This window comes from Syngnathus typhle, linkage group LG1, assembly GCF_033458585.1.
Source record: "Syngnathus typhle isolate RoL2023-S1 ecotype Sweden linkage group LG1, RoL_Styp_1.0, whole genome shotgun sequence".
Lineage (NCBI taxonomy): Eukaryota > Metazoa > Chordata > Actinopteri > Syngnathiformes > Syngnathidae > Syngnathus > Syngnathus typhle.
Window position 1 is genome coordinate 25,451,545 of NC_083738.1, and position 14,265 is coordinate 25,465,809.

The 14,265-nt window shown below is 47.7% G+C and overlaps 1 protein-coding gene and 1 long non-coding RNA gene across 2 annotated transcripts in view; one reads left to right on the plus strand and one right to left on the minus strand.

Moving 5' to 3' along the window:
• The window catches only part of LOC133144866 (uncharacterized), a 33,333-nt gene that overhangs the window by 18,700 nt on the left and 368 nt on the right, over positions 1-14,265 (plus strand). Inside the window, exon 4 of the long non-coding RNA XR_009710787.1 lies at positions 4,706-4,801. This is a non-coding gene — a long non-coding RNA (uncharacterized LOC133144866). The remainder of the gene's footprint in view (positions 1-4,705; positions 4,802-14,265) is intronic.
• On the minus strand, positions 1,142-13,064 carry LOC133169879 (cytochrome P450 26B1). The gene is made up of 7 exons (XM_061302407.1): positions 12,675-13,064; positions 6,601-6,825; positions 4,077-4,195; positions 3,835-3,991; positions 3,606-3,761; positions 2,905-3,189; positions 1,142-2,818 (listed from the first exon to the last, which is right to left on the minus strand). The coding sequence occupies exons 1-7, from the start codon at positions 12,876-12,878 to the stop codon at positions 2,426-2,428; spliced, it is 1,539 nt and encodes a 512-aa protein (XP_061158391.1). The 5' UTR covers positions 12,879-13,064; the 3' UTR covers positions 1,142-2,425.

Genomic DNA, 14,265 nt, shown 5'->3' on the forward strand with positions numbered 1-14,265 from the left:
CAAAACGATTCCGTACGACCGTTGAACTGGCAAATGAAACCTTCAAGGAGAAGAAAAAAAAAAAAACTGTGATGGACGATCTATTTTGGAGCAGAGGCCTTCAAGTTTGCATGCACGTTCACAAAGTGCTTTGACGCCCAAATCCGCTGCCCACTTTGAGTGTCCATGTAAGTATGCACCCAAAGCGCCGACAAATGTCGGACGGAAAGAAGCCATTGTTCCGCAGATGACATCACAGCATCGCGTAAACACGTCCGAATGCCAGAAGCAGCCCGCTGGTCAATACGAGCTTGTTCTTAATTGATTTTTTTGACGCTGTCAGGTCACGGCGAGACGATAAGCAAAGCCATCGGAGACGAGGAGCTCCGCTTTCGCTTTCCCGGAAGCGTCGGCACTCTGGTTGCGACGGCAACAGCGATCACTGATCATTTCCTGCTAGCCGGTGTCGGATGTCACGTGTGAGGACGTGCGGTTTCGTCATCTTGAAGCACTTAGCCCACATCTTTGAAGTGTGTGTAGGTGTGTGTGTGTGTTTCCCTTCTTCAAAATGGAAGAAAGCTGGGTAAAAACTTCCGCAGCCGACCTGACCTCGGACCTCACGTTTGCCGCTTGCCGGCGTATGCGAGTCAGCGAGAGAACGAGAGCGATGTTGCGCTAGTGACCCGTTTGATTCACCTTGACCTTCGCCCAGCAAGAGTCTTAAAACTTCAGGAATCCTCTTGCATCATTCCCGTCACACCGGGGGTCGCCACTAAAACGAGTTCATTTCAAACACGCTTGGTCTTAAATGTAGAACATCATTTTTGGAATATTCTGAATTGAATTAATTTCACAGACTTTTTTTTTTTTTTTAACTACATAGTTTATTGCAGGAGTACATTTAAACCATCACGGTTACAAAAACAACCGAGAAAGAAGACATTCGTAATGCAGCTAAGCAACACAATATTTCCTATGAAAAGAAATCCAAAATATGTACAGGACGTTCAGGAAAGAAGAAACGTAGTCGCCTGGCCCTTAAAAAATAGTCTTACCCCCAAGTGCTTTGCGTTTTTTCCATAATTAATAGCAAAAGCAGCGATAATAAGTCTTGAATAACAAAACATCATGACAGGAATCAATTAACACTATAAACAATGTGTACACAATGTAAATGAAATACATAACATTCTATAGAAATCCAGTATTTTCCTTTTTTTTTTCTCATTTCGGCTCAAAACTAAAATCACTCTGTGGTAGAATAAAAAGTAGAACAACAATAATAACATTATAATGTTAGGTTATTAGTCGATAGCTGATTTTTTTTCTTCCCGCGGTTTGCGAGCTTGCTTGAGTATGACACGATTTCAAGAAGTAGCATGTGAACGCTCTTTTTTTTTTTTTTGTGTTGATTTATACAAAATGCAGACCTTCAAATTAGATAACTGACGCGTGTGTACTGTACGTACTTGACCGTTGATCAGTTTCTTTCATTGCGCTAGTTAGCTAGCTCGCGCCTACTAACGTGTATCTAGTGAGACAAAGTGAGTTTGACAAAAACAAACACGTTTGGACATCTCAACGTCTCCGTGAGACGATGTCCACAAAGAAGCAGCAAAGAGAATACTCGTCATGTGTTTTCCTGAACAAGTCAGTGGTGTGTTAAGACAGGACGGCGAGCCACGCTATTGGTCGTTCCCCGTGCCCCGCCCCTCAAATCTCATTGGTCCGCGCCGCTCGGGCTTTTGGTTGGTTTGAGGGACGCCGGGATGGAATGATTTTCTTTTATTTTTATTTTTATCGACGTGCTTGCGAGGAGCATCAAAGCGGGAGCGACATTCAAGAACAAACACGACGACAAGACAAGGACGAGCAGCGTTTACATGTCATCGGATGTACATCGGAAGCGGGTGCTCGTTTGCTTCCGACGCGCTCCCTCTTCGGCGACTTTCCAATGAAATAATGTCGGAAGTGAGCAGGCGGGGAGATTTAGCCAATGGGGAGGCTGGGAGGCAGCGAACTTTCCAAAGGCATTTCTGAAGCCAGACCAAGGTGATTTTCAGTCAACGGGAATGCAGTTGAACTCGACACTTTAGCTCACGTTTTACTTTAGATTTTTTTTTTTGCGTCCGGACGACTGGATCTTTATCACCCCTGTTAACCCTGCTCCGATGATTGACCAATTTGGATGAAGCAAATGCTTCCTGTTCTCCGGTACCCTGTTTGATCCACCTTGCCTAACACCTCATTTCCCCGGCACCCCTCGATGCATTCCCAAGATATTCCATCACTTTTTTGTTAAGTTGAGAGCAGAATCCTTACGGCAGCTTATTCCTCTTCCGTCGGAACAGGAGATGAAAAAAAAATGTTCCTATTAGTCCGAAAACGTGGAGAAGAAAATGTGGCGTCCTTCTTTTCCCTCCTTCAATCGCCCCCGTCGACGCCTTCACACGGTGGCTCCGAGCAGCTCCTCCGACTTGGCCATGATCTCGTTCTGGTTGGAGTCCAGGCCGTAGAACTTGACCTTCAGCCCGTCCACCGGGTGGACCACGGGCACGGTGATCACGCGGGGGAAGTGTCGCGTGGCCAGCTCAAAGCGGCTGGTGCTGGCCAGCTCGATGGCCAGGAGGCGGAGGAAGAGCGTGGCCAGCTGCTTGCCCAGGCAGGAACGCACGCCGCCGCCGAAGGGCAGGTAGTGGAAGCGCCCCTCCTTGTCTTCGCCGCGCTCCTGGCTGAAGCGGTCGGGGTCGAAGGCGTCCACGTCCTTGAAGACAGACGACGTGTCATGGGTGTCTCGGATGCTGTACATCACGCTCCAGCCTTTTGGAATCTGCACCCCCTGCAAGCCGCAAGACCAAAAAAAAAAATCAAAAAGGCTGACTTAGATCTCAGGGCCGAATCACCGGTGACAGGTTCCACACTTACGTCAAGTTCAAAGGTCTGCATGGCGGTCCGGTAAGCCCCTGAGACGGGCGTGAAGAGCCTCAAGACCTCCTTGATGACGCAGTCCAGATACTTGAGACTGACGATGGTGTCCAGACGCAACTCTCCTTCGGGGCACAGGCGGCCGTTATGGAGGAAGCCCCGCCCCCTCAGCTCCTCCCGTAGGCGCTCCAGGACCGGCGGGTGGCGCAGGAGCTGCATAATGAGGGAGGTGCTGGCGCTGGCCGTGGTGGCGAAGGCGGCGAAGATCAGCTCGATGGTGGACTCCTGTAACAATGCGCAAATATGAGCTCTTGACAAATTTTGTTGGCGGGAAGAAGCGGCCAGTGGAATAAATAACACGGAGGCTCTTGCGTGTGCGCGACAGGGCCTCCCCAGTTCACTTTCCGTCTGTGTGTGTTTATGTGCGTGAATGTGTGTGTGTGTGTGTACAGGAGGCCTCTTTCAGACCCCTCCAGGGGGAGTGTTGACTTATTTTTGGCCCTGGACTTAACCCAGAAACCACATGGAGAGAGAGCGAGTTGAGTTTCCACAGAATTCCTCGGAATGACTTGAATAGGTAAACAGAGGGTGTGCCCCTACGCTACTCTGTGCGTGTCTGTCTCATGTTCTCGCTCTAGCTCGGATGATTGATGAGTGACAAATGCGCTTATGTGCGTCTCATGAAAAACTTTGGGTCCAACCTTGAGCTCCTGCATGGTGAGCTCGGCGCCGTTCTCCTTGGCGCTGTCCATGAGGACGTCCAGAGCGTCGCTGTAGTCTTTACCGTGCGTACACAGCGGCTTCTCCCTGATGGCTTTCTCGATGCTCTTCTGCAGCTTGTCGCGAGCTCGCAGACCCTGAACATGAGGAAATGCCAAAATCACTTTTGAGTTGTGGTAGTTCTCACGGCACGAGATTGGGCCCACGTACCTTCCTGTAGCCGCTGAAGGGCATGTCGATAGGCAGGCTGAAGAGATTGTTGACAAAGTCCTGGAAGGCGGAGAATAAGTGCTTCATCTCCTCCTCGGAGACCCGAAATCCAAGAAGCACCCTCACCGCCATGGTGAAGGACAACCTCTGGCTCTCCCTGAGGGAAGACGCAAGAACTTCCACTCAGGACACTCGCCGGCGCCGCTCGTGTCAGGGGCGGGGCGGGGCGGGGCGGGTTTTACCTGTAGACATTGATGGGCTCGGGGTTGGAGCTCCACACTCGCAAGCTCTCTTGAATCACCTGCTGGATTTTGGGCAGGTACGACTCCAAGGCCTCGTGGCTGAACACTTTGGCAAACACCTGCATGAATAAAAACGGATCAACGTTAACGAAGGGGTCGGTTGATGGCGGCCATTAACCCCCCCCCCGCGGCGTCACGAGCGCGTAATCTCCCTGGAGTCAGCACAACCGCAACGTTGTTTATGCGGCGAGATGATTTACACGTTTGTTATTTGACGCAGACAAAGAAATGCTGATGGGAAATTTATACCATCGGGGATTCATTTCTGTACATTGTCACAAATCTCCCGAGATGACTTCATGACACATGATGGATTAGACTCTTGGGGCATGTTTGTGCTTGTGGGGGATAGTTCCTGCTTGATGGATGATTTTCTTTTCAATCAATAAAATCTATTCAGGAGATTGAAAATCGGAACGGCGAATTGGTGCCGTTGTTAAATCTTTTTTTTTTCTTTTTTGTGTAACTCGTATAATATTAACCGACATTAATGTGTAGCATTAGCCACATGCTAATGATTCTACAGAATGTGAAATAACATTGTCTGCTATTGTATTTGACTTCTCCAGGTGACGCCGCCACAACGTGATCATGTGACCACCGGCACCCCAGTGAGCACAATTGGCGCGACGGTCCAGACGAGATTGCCGCCGCAACTATACCAGGTTTGGAAAAAAAAAATTCTAAATTTGTCTAAATTGGGCATCTGCGACATTTTGGGACGTTCTAAACTTGGCACAAGAGAGGGGTGTGGTTCGGGTGCAGGAGGGGGGGTTAATTGTTCAAGAGTCATTCTGCTACGCCACAAAAACGTGACTGTCTTTCTGTAGCCCGCGGCACGCACACACACACAGCGCGGCATAGTGAGCGACACACAGACACAGTGGTCCTGATAACGTCCATATGTCTTAAATTATGTGCTTTAAGTGCTGTGAGCTGCTGGTTCCTCAAACATGTAAAGACTCCTTTATTCTTCTCGCCGGCCTTCTTTTCCCTCGCTCCTGCCTTCACCCAAACTTCCACGATCCCCTCTTTCTATATTTTATTCTCTACCGACTCCCCTGCTTTTATATTCTACTTTACTAAATAACTCCCACCAATCAATCAATCAATCAATCAAACTTGATTTATATAGCGCAAAGTGCTTTACGTGAATTGAAATCAATCCTACTTGTCCACAAGGACACACGCACGCAAAATGGTCCTCCCCAGCTTCCATTCTCTCTTCTGCAATGGCGCAGCGGACTTGGCCACGCTCCGTTAGAACGCCCGCGTGTGTGAGCGCACTAGTTTGCGTCTCACGTGGCAGCCCCCTCTACTGGCTCCAGGCCTGCAGGTGCAGCAGCCTCTCTGAGCTGCTCCCAAATTCAAGCACGTCGCCAGCTTTTCCGTCTCGGGTCTGCCGTCTTTCGCCGAGCGGGTCGCTGCGCGTGCGTGTGTGTCAGTGTGCCCCCCCCCCCCCCCCCCCCCCCGGCAGAATGCCCCTCTTTGTGCCTTCCTAATCAAGGGTCATTACACGAGGTTAGCGCAAGGGGAGTCTCCGGGGAGTCGGGAGCCCAGATCAGAAACTTAAATTGAAAGCCTAACCCTAGTTTGAAACCCGAGTTTGAAACGTTAACCCCACTTGGAAAGCTGAGGTCACGCATTGTGCCGGCCCGATCACAGCCCAAAATCGACCCGGCCGACCTCTCGCGGCCTCGCCGTCCTCCACCCCGCCCGCCCCCCTCCAGGACCCGGTGGGAGAAGGCGAGAGGGCGATTTACAGGAAATGCACTGGATTGCGCGTGAGTGTGAGCAAGGTAGATATTTGCCCCCGGGACGAGGGGATAATGGCGCTAAGTGGCTGATTACCTGAAATGGTCCTGGCGAGGAAAAGATGGCGGAAAGAGAGATAATAGGCGGCGTCAGGGAGGAATTAAGTGGTGCACAGTCACGACCTGAGGAGTGACTCGCCCACAACACCCAAAATGACGGTCACGTTGTTTTGTTTGCCGGTTAGAAATTGGCTGGAGGAGATGGCCTAATTGAGTCTGGCTTCAAATATCATTTTATGACATTATTTTGAAACAGAATAAACTTTTATAGATATATTTTAGCACTGATTCCAAATCTGACTTTTTTTTCTTCAGCTCATCAAGCTTTCATCCTCATCATAATAATATCAATTATTGTTATAATAATTATCATTTTTATTAATATTATCAATATTGTTGTAATATATAATTATATTATTGTGATATACGTATATATTCTATTATTATTTTTATTATTATTACATGATATAGTAATCTTAAATCATATTTATGAATTATGGGATAGGTTCAGCAACAGGTGGATTTTTTCTGAAAGGCCATAGTTATAAATTATCATTATAAATGATTACTCATGGTAAAAATTTGAGTTGTGCAAACTTTTATAGGTCAAATTTAAAAAAAAAAAAAAAAGGTCGAAACGGCGTGCTGACCTTCCTCCTCTTGCGGTGGATGTCGCCAATGCTGTTGGCGAGCGAGTTGGGTCCGAGCAGGGCAGCGGTGCTCTGCGGCCAGTCCACCGTCACCAGCGTGTGCTCGCCCATCAGCACCTTGCGCACGTTCTCGGCGCCCGTCACGCGGATCAGCGGGCGGCCCAGCAGGTGCGTCTTGAACACGTTGCCGTACTTTTGTCTCCGCGAGGCGTGGAAACTCGAACCCTGCGTGGGAGGGAAGCGAGAAACATCCGGGTCAAGCGGGTCACGCCGTCGCCATCTCTCGGCCGGTGGACTCTTACCCTATAAATGGGCTGTGTGTGTGTGCGGCTGAAGCAGTTTACCGTGTTACACACAAGTACGTTATTCACACAAACACGTGTGGTGACACACATGCTCGCAGTGAATTCATAAAATTCACAAAAACGTGCAAAGCAAACAAACATGGCGAGGGCGCAGTGTGACAACACTAACTGGTTTGACCCCGGAGGCCTCTCGGGGGAAGAGATATGTGCGAGAGTCACACACTCGCACACATGCCGACAACGACTGTGAGGTATGGCGAACATTTGTTTCTCTGTTTCTGCATCTCTTGCTGCAGCTCTCTAACATTTGCGTAAGTCACACTCCAGACCAGCAGGGGGCAGTCACTTGCTAGGGCAGGCTCATTCGTTTGTGTGTGCCTTAGCCACCAGGGGGCAGTATAATTCATGCTTACGTGTAATAGTGAGAAACAGAAGAAGACTGTATGTTTGCTGTATGTTCAGTTTGCGTGTGTTGCTACCATTTGTGCTCAATCGTAAGTCATTTTAACGTTTGTAATTGCTGCGACATCAACGATAGTTTCGTTAGCCTGTCAATGGGATTTACCATTATGTGTTAGCATCGAGTTAGAGAAAAGGGAAAGTGTTTTGGTCAACTACGCAATGTGTCATTGTGTTCGGTTTTAAAGCAAAACTGTGTGGCAATATTAAGCGGTAGCTTCTTTTTTGGAGAGGTGCATACATTTCTCAAGACAAAGGACAGAATCGCTAATGGCAACGGTTGGCGTTGTAGACAGATGCTCAACGCAAGATATATTAAGTGCTCAACTAAAGCTACCCAGAATTGTCATGACTTGCTACTGTGCCCGAGTCAAACACTTGAAAGAAAAATCCCTAATAAAATGGCTAGCAGGAAAGTAGTTCTGTATTTTTACAGGCACACTGCTGCCATTTAATTAATAATAGCTTATTTTAGAAATTGCATTTTGGAAATAGTTACCAAACGGTTCAGGAAAGGGACAAATACTTTTCCACAGGCCATTTGAAGCATTTCGGGCGGGAGGCATTGGGGGCTTGCTCCCTAACCCCTGCGGCTAACCAGGCCTCACTGTATGGTTCTTTTCTCTGTGAGCAACACGCCCACCTTCTTGTCGCCTGCGACGTCGGCTCGCACCAATTGAGCCCAGATGCCGCTAATTAGCATTTCGTAATTGCGCTAACCCGCCTCAGATGTGCGCGCCCTCACGAGGTGTCGACGTTTTGTCTCCGCCGCCGTGACCCCCGCAACCCTGCCGCAACCCCCCCCCCCCCCCCCTTCTACCCCCGCCACTGCATTTCAAAATTTCCTTTGGCTGCGAGGAGGAATCCTCAACACGTGATTTCATCTTCAATCTACTGATCTGAAGTGTTTTCACAGCTCCTGTATACTTCCTCTTTTTTACAACACACACGCACGCACACATTCACCAGGTTGCTGACTGGCCTCTGGAGCCCTCAGGGTGTGTGTGTACGTGTGTGTGTGTTTTGTACGCGTGTGTGTGAGGGTTGTTTTCCAAGCTACATTTTGCTGCCACATGGATGTAGAGTGGTTTAGTATGTCTGCTTGGCATGCCGGCCTACACGCACGTACGCACGCACACACACACACACGCATGCACACACACGTTGGAAGGGGAGTTCCTTCAGCAGCCAGACAAGGCTCCCTTTCACACTCCCAAGATACACCATCAGATTGATGCGTGTGCGCATGTAGGCGCAATACGTTACGACACTATATGATTTTCCATTTTGTTTTCCTCCATTTTTAGTTTTTCCACACGGCATACAAAATGTTTTCATGTCTTGTCGCTGGCAAATACGACACTGTGTGTGTACGTGCGCATGTGTGTGTGTGTGTGGGCGGAGATGTGTTGTGATGACATTTAGCTAAAAAGGTGAGAAGGTGACTCCCCCCCCCCTCCTCGCTGTCCCAAATCTGGCAATATGCACAAAGACACAATCACACACACACACACACAGCAAGCATGGAAAAGTTGCAATGTAATGACGCCACTCTTTTCTCGCAAGAAAACATAACCACATACAGGATTTGTGACACACACACACACACACACACACACACACACACACACACACACACACACACACACACAGACGCAGAAAGCCAAATCGCAAAACGGGCACCTTCCACATTTTAAAATCGGTGAAATAATAAGCGACTTTTGCCGCTTTTCGGCCGAAAGTGAACATCCCAGAAAAAGCGCCCGCGTTTCTCCGCCGTGCGCACACGCCCAGGGTCCGAGCGGCGCTAAAAATACCCGCGTGTTCTGTTGGCCTTGGCCCGCCGACGAACCTGCGCCGGGGCCTTATAAATGTCCCCTTTGTAGCGCCGTGGAAATGTCCAACAAATGACTCTTTTATTAGGCCATGACAAAAAAACACAGCTAATTATGTTGACTTAGATCTGCGTGCGTGTGTGTGTGTACGTGTGTGTGTGTGTGACATATCACGGTGATGCTTAGCAGGGAGACAGCGGGGGTTCGTGTTATGGCAAGAAAGGGGGCCACGTGAATGGAGCAAGGAAAAAACATGCACACATCTTCCAGTCAAAGGTAACGTCAAAGACAGAGTTTATTGTCGTAGTTTTCGTTGAGGATAAAAAAAAAAAAATGCCGTTGAGTTTTGTGATGTTGTCGGACTCCTTAAAAGTGTTATGAGGCCACCACATAAGTGCTGTTAGTTAGCGCGTCTATGACGTTTCCCATTCCGTGTTAGCATTAAGCTAGCTGACTTATGCGCTCGTTTCATTCAAGACAGGCCATTCTCTTTGTTTTCTGTCAACTTCAGCCGAACGAGTTTTTTTATTCCCGCAATGGCCGAGCAAGGCGATCGGCGTCCGGAGTTTCGAACCCGCCACTCGGCCTGATTGACGTTCGAAGCCAGAGTGGGTGAAACGAAGGTTAGAAATGAGGGGGGAAAAGGAGGAGGAGGAGGAGGAGGAGGAGCAGCGTGAGGACAAGAGGCGGCCAAAGGCTGCGAGGGAATTCCTTCCCTCTTTTCAGCTGTCAATCATTCAGACGCTGCCAGAGATGCCAGGGAACCTGCGTGTGCGCGCGCATGTGTGTGAACGCCGCGATAGGGCCTCGACTCGACAATGACCCGCGTCGCCTTGCGGTCACGCCGTCGCATCAGAAAGAGCAGAGGAAGGAAGGAAGGAAGGCGAGGAGGCGGGAAAAGAAAAGGAGGAAGGCGGAACGAGGGAGAGCGAGAGTGCGGCGGCGGAGGAGGGGGGCGGATTAGCGAAGAAGGGCTTCAGATAGTTCAGCCAGAACACGAGTAGAATGCGGCGAGGGCGATCGAGGGGAGAGAGAGAGAGACCGAGAGCGTTGGCCCCTGACCTGAGGACATTTTAGAAAAGGAGATTATGCTTGTTGAAAACGCTCTAAGCGCTCACCCCGGGACCCCACTAATACCCCTGACACACACACACACACACACATTCGGCAGCACCGAGGCATGCTCCTCCGCCGTATAAACTAGTCTGCCCAAATGTGGAAAAGACCTTCCATATTTGAAGGTAATTGCCGAAAACATGCAAAGACTGAGAACTTAATTGTGGTCACATAGCGTTTTTCACCATTTCGGTTTTGCTGATTTGTTTTTGCTTCAGATTGGCCCTTGGGTATTTTGGAGCGCCTCGTTAAATATTTTTAGTCTGATTTGACATTCAGCATGTGGACAAGGACTTGATGCGGCCACTTTAGAGCGCCTTGTTGTCTGCCGTGAGTGCACACATGACGGTGAGGTTCGGAAAAAAAAAAAAAGTTTAAAATGTGACTTGACCGCTATTTGGTTTTTTTAATTTGGAGTTTTAATCTGACTTCATAGACGTGGCTAGGCATAAAAAAAAGTGCTAGACAAAGTAGCATTTGAGAGTGGTGAAACAAACAGCTTGATTTTTCAGCCTCATTTTGCCAATTTTTCTCATTTTATATTTGACGCACTCTTATTTGTGGCGTGGCAAATTTCCAAGAAATTTATTTTCACTTCACACAGACTTTGAGTACAAAAACTTGGAGTTTTTACAATCAAGATCTCAACCTTGACAGATTCGACCGCTTTCATTTCAATGTCACGTTGTCGTCTGGTGGAGGTCAAAGGTGCGAACAAACCTAGTTGGACAAAGTAAGAACTTGAAAGGACGAATATTTGTTTTCAAATGTAGAGCAATCAAAATTCTTAAAGAAAAATAAAAAAAATTGGATTTCCCACCACTGCACAAAACTGAATCTGAGCCGCTGAAAAAAAAAACAAAACAGTCTGCTGTGTGTGCGTAACCACAAGTATGCCACGAAGGGCGGTAATGGAACCTTCGACGGCAAAGACACCAATCACACAAACGCACGATGGTGGCAGCGAGCGAGTTCTGGTCCGTTTCAAACATCTCCCGTTGCCCGCGTCCATGTGCTTTGAATCTGTGTAATAGCCAGGAAAAGTTGCCAATTTTTTTTTTTTCCTTTTGCCCCCTCGCCAATTTATTGACACGCGTGGAAATACAAATTTAAAAGCAGCGCCATTGACTTTTTCTTTTTTTCTTTTTTTTTTTACATGAGCGTCAAATTGTGTAATCATCGTCGGTATTTTAAATAGTGGTGAGTAAATGTTGCCGTGTTTTTTCAAGTTTGGGCGCTGTTGCGGGCACTTTATTTGCCTTTGTGGGCCATATAGAATAATGTGGTGAGCCAGATCTGAACCTCAAGCCTTGAGTTTCACACACCATTCACATTGTGAGTACATGGGACAAAAAAACAACAACAAAGTGACCTCCACCAAGGTTCACTGGGAAAATTCATGATAGGATCACAAATTGTGCACACTTTTCTTTTTGAGGGGGGGGGGGGTAGGCTTATAATAGCCTAATAAATCAAGACTTATAATATGGATTTGATTATTTTATTTTGGCAGAAGATCTGGAATAAAGTTGCACATTTTCTAAAATCGGTTTAAAAAAAATCACTTCTCTATTGTCATCTCATTTCAATGGCTACTGAATTTAATTTGTAATTAAAAAGATTTGTCAGATCAATTGTTTTCATTTTATAAGGCACACCAAAGCAAATGTTTCTTTCACAAATACTAATTTTTTTTCTTTTGATTTTGGTATAAAAATCTGTTTCACAATTTATGGTTCCCTGACTATATGATCGTTCAACCTCTGTTTACATCAATCAAGTATTTGGTTGTTACTATGCCATTGAACTTTAAATTTAACTTGTATATTAGTCAAACGTTTGTGAACACAATTTTTTTTTTTCAATTGAAAGCAGTTGAAATTTATTGAAAAGCTCGTTTGACGCGAGGGTGACTGCCGAAAAAAAATAAGGTTACCCAAAACTAAAAGATAATCTTCATTTTAGACATTTTAGGCAGCGTCCCCACAGACCAAATCCCCACGGATCTCGTTTGGGATGGACAGAAACACCACGCAAGATGATGAGATAATTGCACAAGCCAATTTAAATTTGGGGACTCCACTCCATTAACTCCATACACCTTTAACGTGTTTAAAAATATAAATTGAATCGAAATATTCATGCGTTTTGGCAAACCCATAAAAGCAACCGGCGCTTCATTGATATTTTCAATTTGTGAGAGAGAAACAAGAATGAGCATCTCCAGCCTCCTCCGGCCTGCCAATCAAAGCACGCGCTCCAAGTCAGCGGTGCCAAGTGTTGCGCACGCAAATGAAACAAGCAGACGCAACGCGAGCCAGCCAGGCAGGCAGAGAAGGGCAGGACAGGCGCCGCTTACCTGCAGGAGCCAGTGGCACGTCTCGCCGATGAAAGGGAAGCCCATGGAGCCCTTGGGCATGGGCAGCTTGCACTTCTTGTCCCGCGTGGCGGTCCAGCGCAGCTGCCACAGCTGCTGTGACACGGCGAGCAGCAGCGCTACGCACAGCGCGCACGCCGCCAGCGCGGCCAGCGCAGACAGCAGGTCGAAGGTGTCGAAGAGCATGCTGGGGCCGGGGGTGGGAGGGGACGCGACGAGCTCCTAGCAGCCGGACCACCTCATGCCGCTCGCGTGAAGGTGAAGATGATGATGACGAGCGCAGGGAGGAGGAGGAGGCGCGGAGGATGCTTCGGCTGCTGCTTCTGTGGGCGCGCGCGTGTGGGCGCACTGTGCGTGTGTGCGTCAGTCAAATGAGTGTTTATATAGCGCGCAGGCAGCGGCCAAGGTCTCCCCCCTCCCCGCCCCTCTGCTCCACCTCCTTCGGCTCCTGGAGGACCCCCACCCCACCCACATCCCCTCTCAGGAGGAGGCGGGCGGAGGAGTGCGCCCGGCGTGTCAACTGTTGAACTAGTCACCTGCGCGCCGGAAGTGCGCCAAACTCACGTCAACTTTCCAAAAGTTGCTTTTTTTGCCGTGCAGCTGCGTCAAGTGGTGATGTTTGAATTAGATCGAGCGGCTTTTTGTTGGCCCGTTCACGTCGGAGAAGCGCGCGCCCTTGCTGGGACAACTTCTGCGCAGGAGCTGGTGGTACAGAAGTTAAATTGACCTTAATCGATCTTGTGTGCGGAAACAAGTGTCACGTCATAGGTACGCAACGGTTTCGTGCGTGCTTGTGTGAGAGTTTTGTCTCAAGCGCATCTTGCGCTCCGCTCCGCTCCTGCTTGTTGTTGAGACGGAAGCGCAATGTCGCCGCCTGGTGGCAACGCGGCGCACAGCAGCGTGCCAACGCTTTGGAATGTAGCAAGAAAACCACATCGATGTATCATTCAGTTGTCACTTCATAGTATTACATGTACACATTTGGCACAGCATTTCATTATTTATGTATTTTAACAACTTATTAAAATAATCAAAAGTAATGGAAAAACAGTGACAAGTAAATTTGTACTATTGCCCAATTGACGTGAAGGAGGGATTTTTATTAAAAAAATTGCTATTCCAATATAATCTTTTCCTGTGGAAAACATGCATTTATTATAAAAAAAAATTAACGAGAGATGCTTTATTTTATGATGCGTTATAAAACTGTCACTTTTTTTTATTTTATTTTTTTTACATAGTTTGATTTATTTTACTCTGTTGAGGTCAGCAACGCCTTTACCTGGGTAAATGTTACGTTAAAAAAATAAAAATACAAGTAGAGAAATAATTCGCTTTAAGCCGAATGCTGGCATTAGACCCGACAGCTCACATCTGTTGTGCAACACACTCCGGCTTTAGCTCGTTGAAGAATGCAACATGTGTGCAAGCAAAGACATCTTCGAGAATCAAAATGATTTCACCTGTCAAGTCTATCGTGCATTATGAACTAATCAATAGATTTCATGAGAAAGTCTAATAATCTGAACTTTAGTTGAAGCAAGTTACACTAATGTGTTGTTTTTTTTGACAG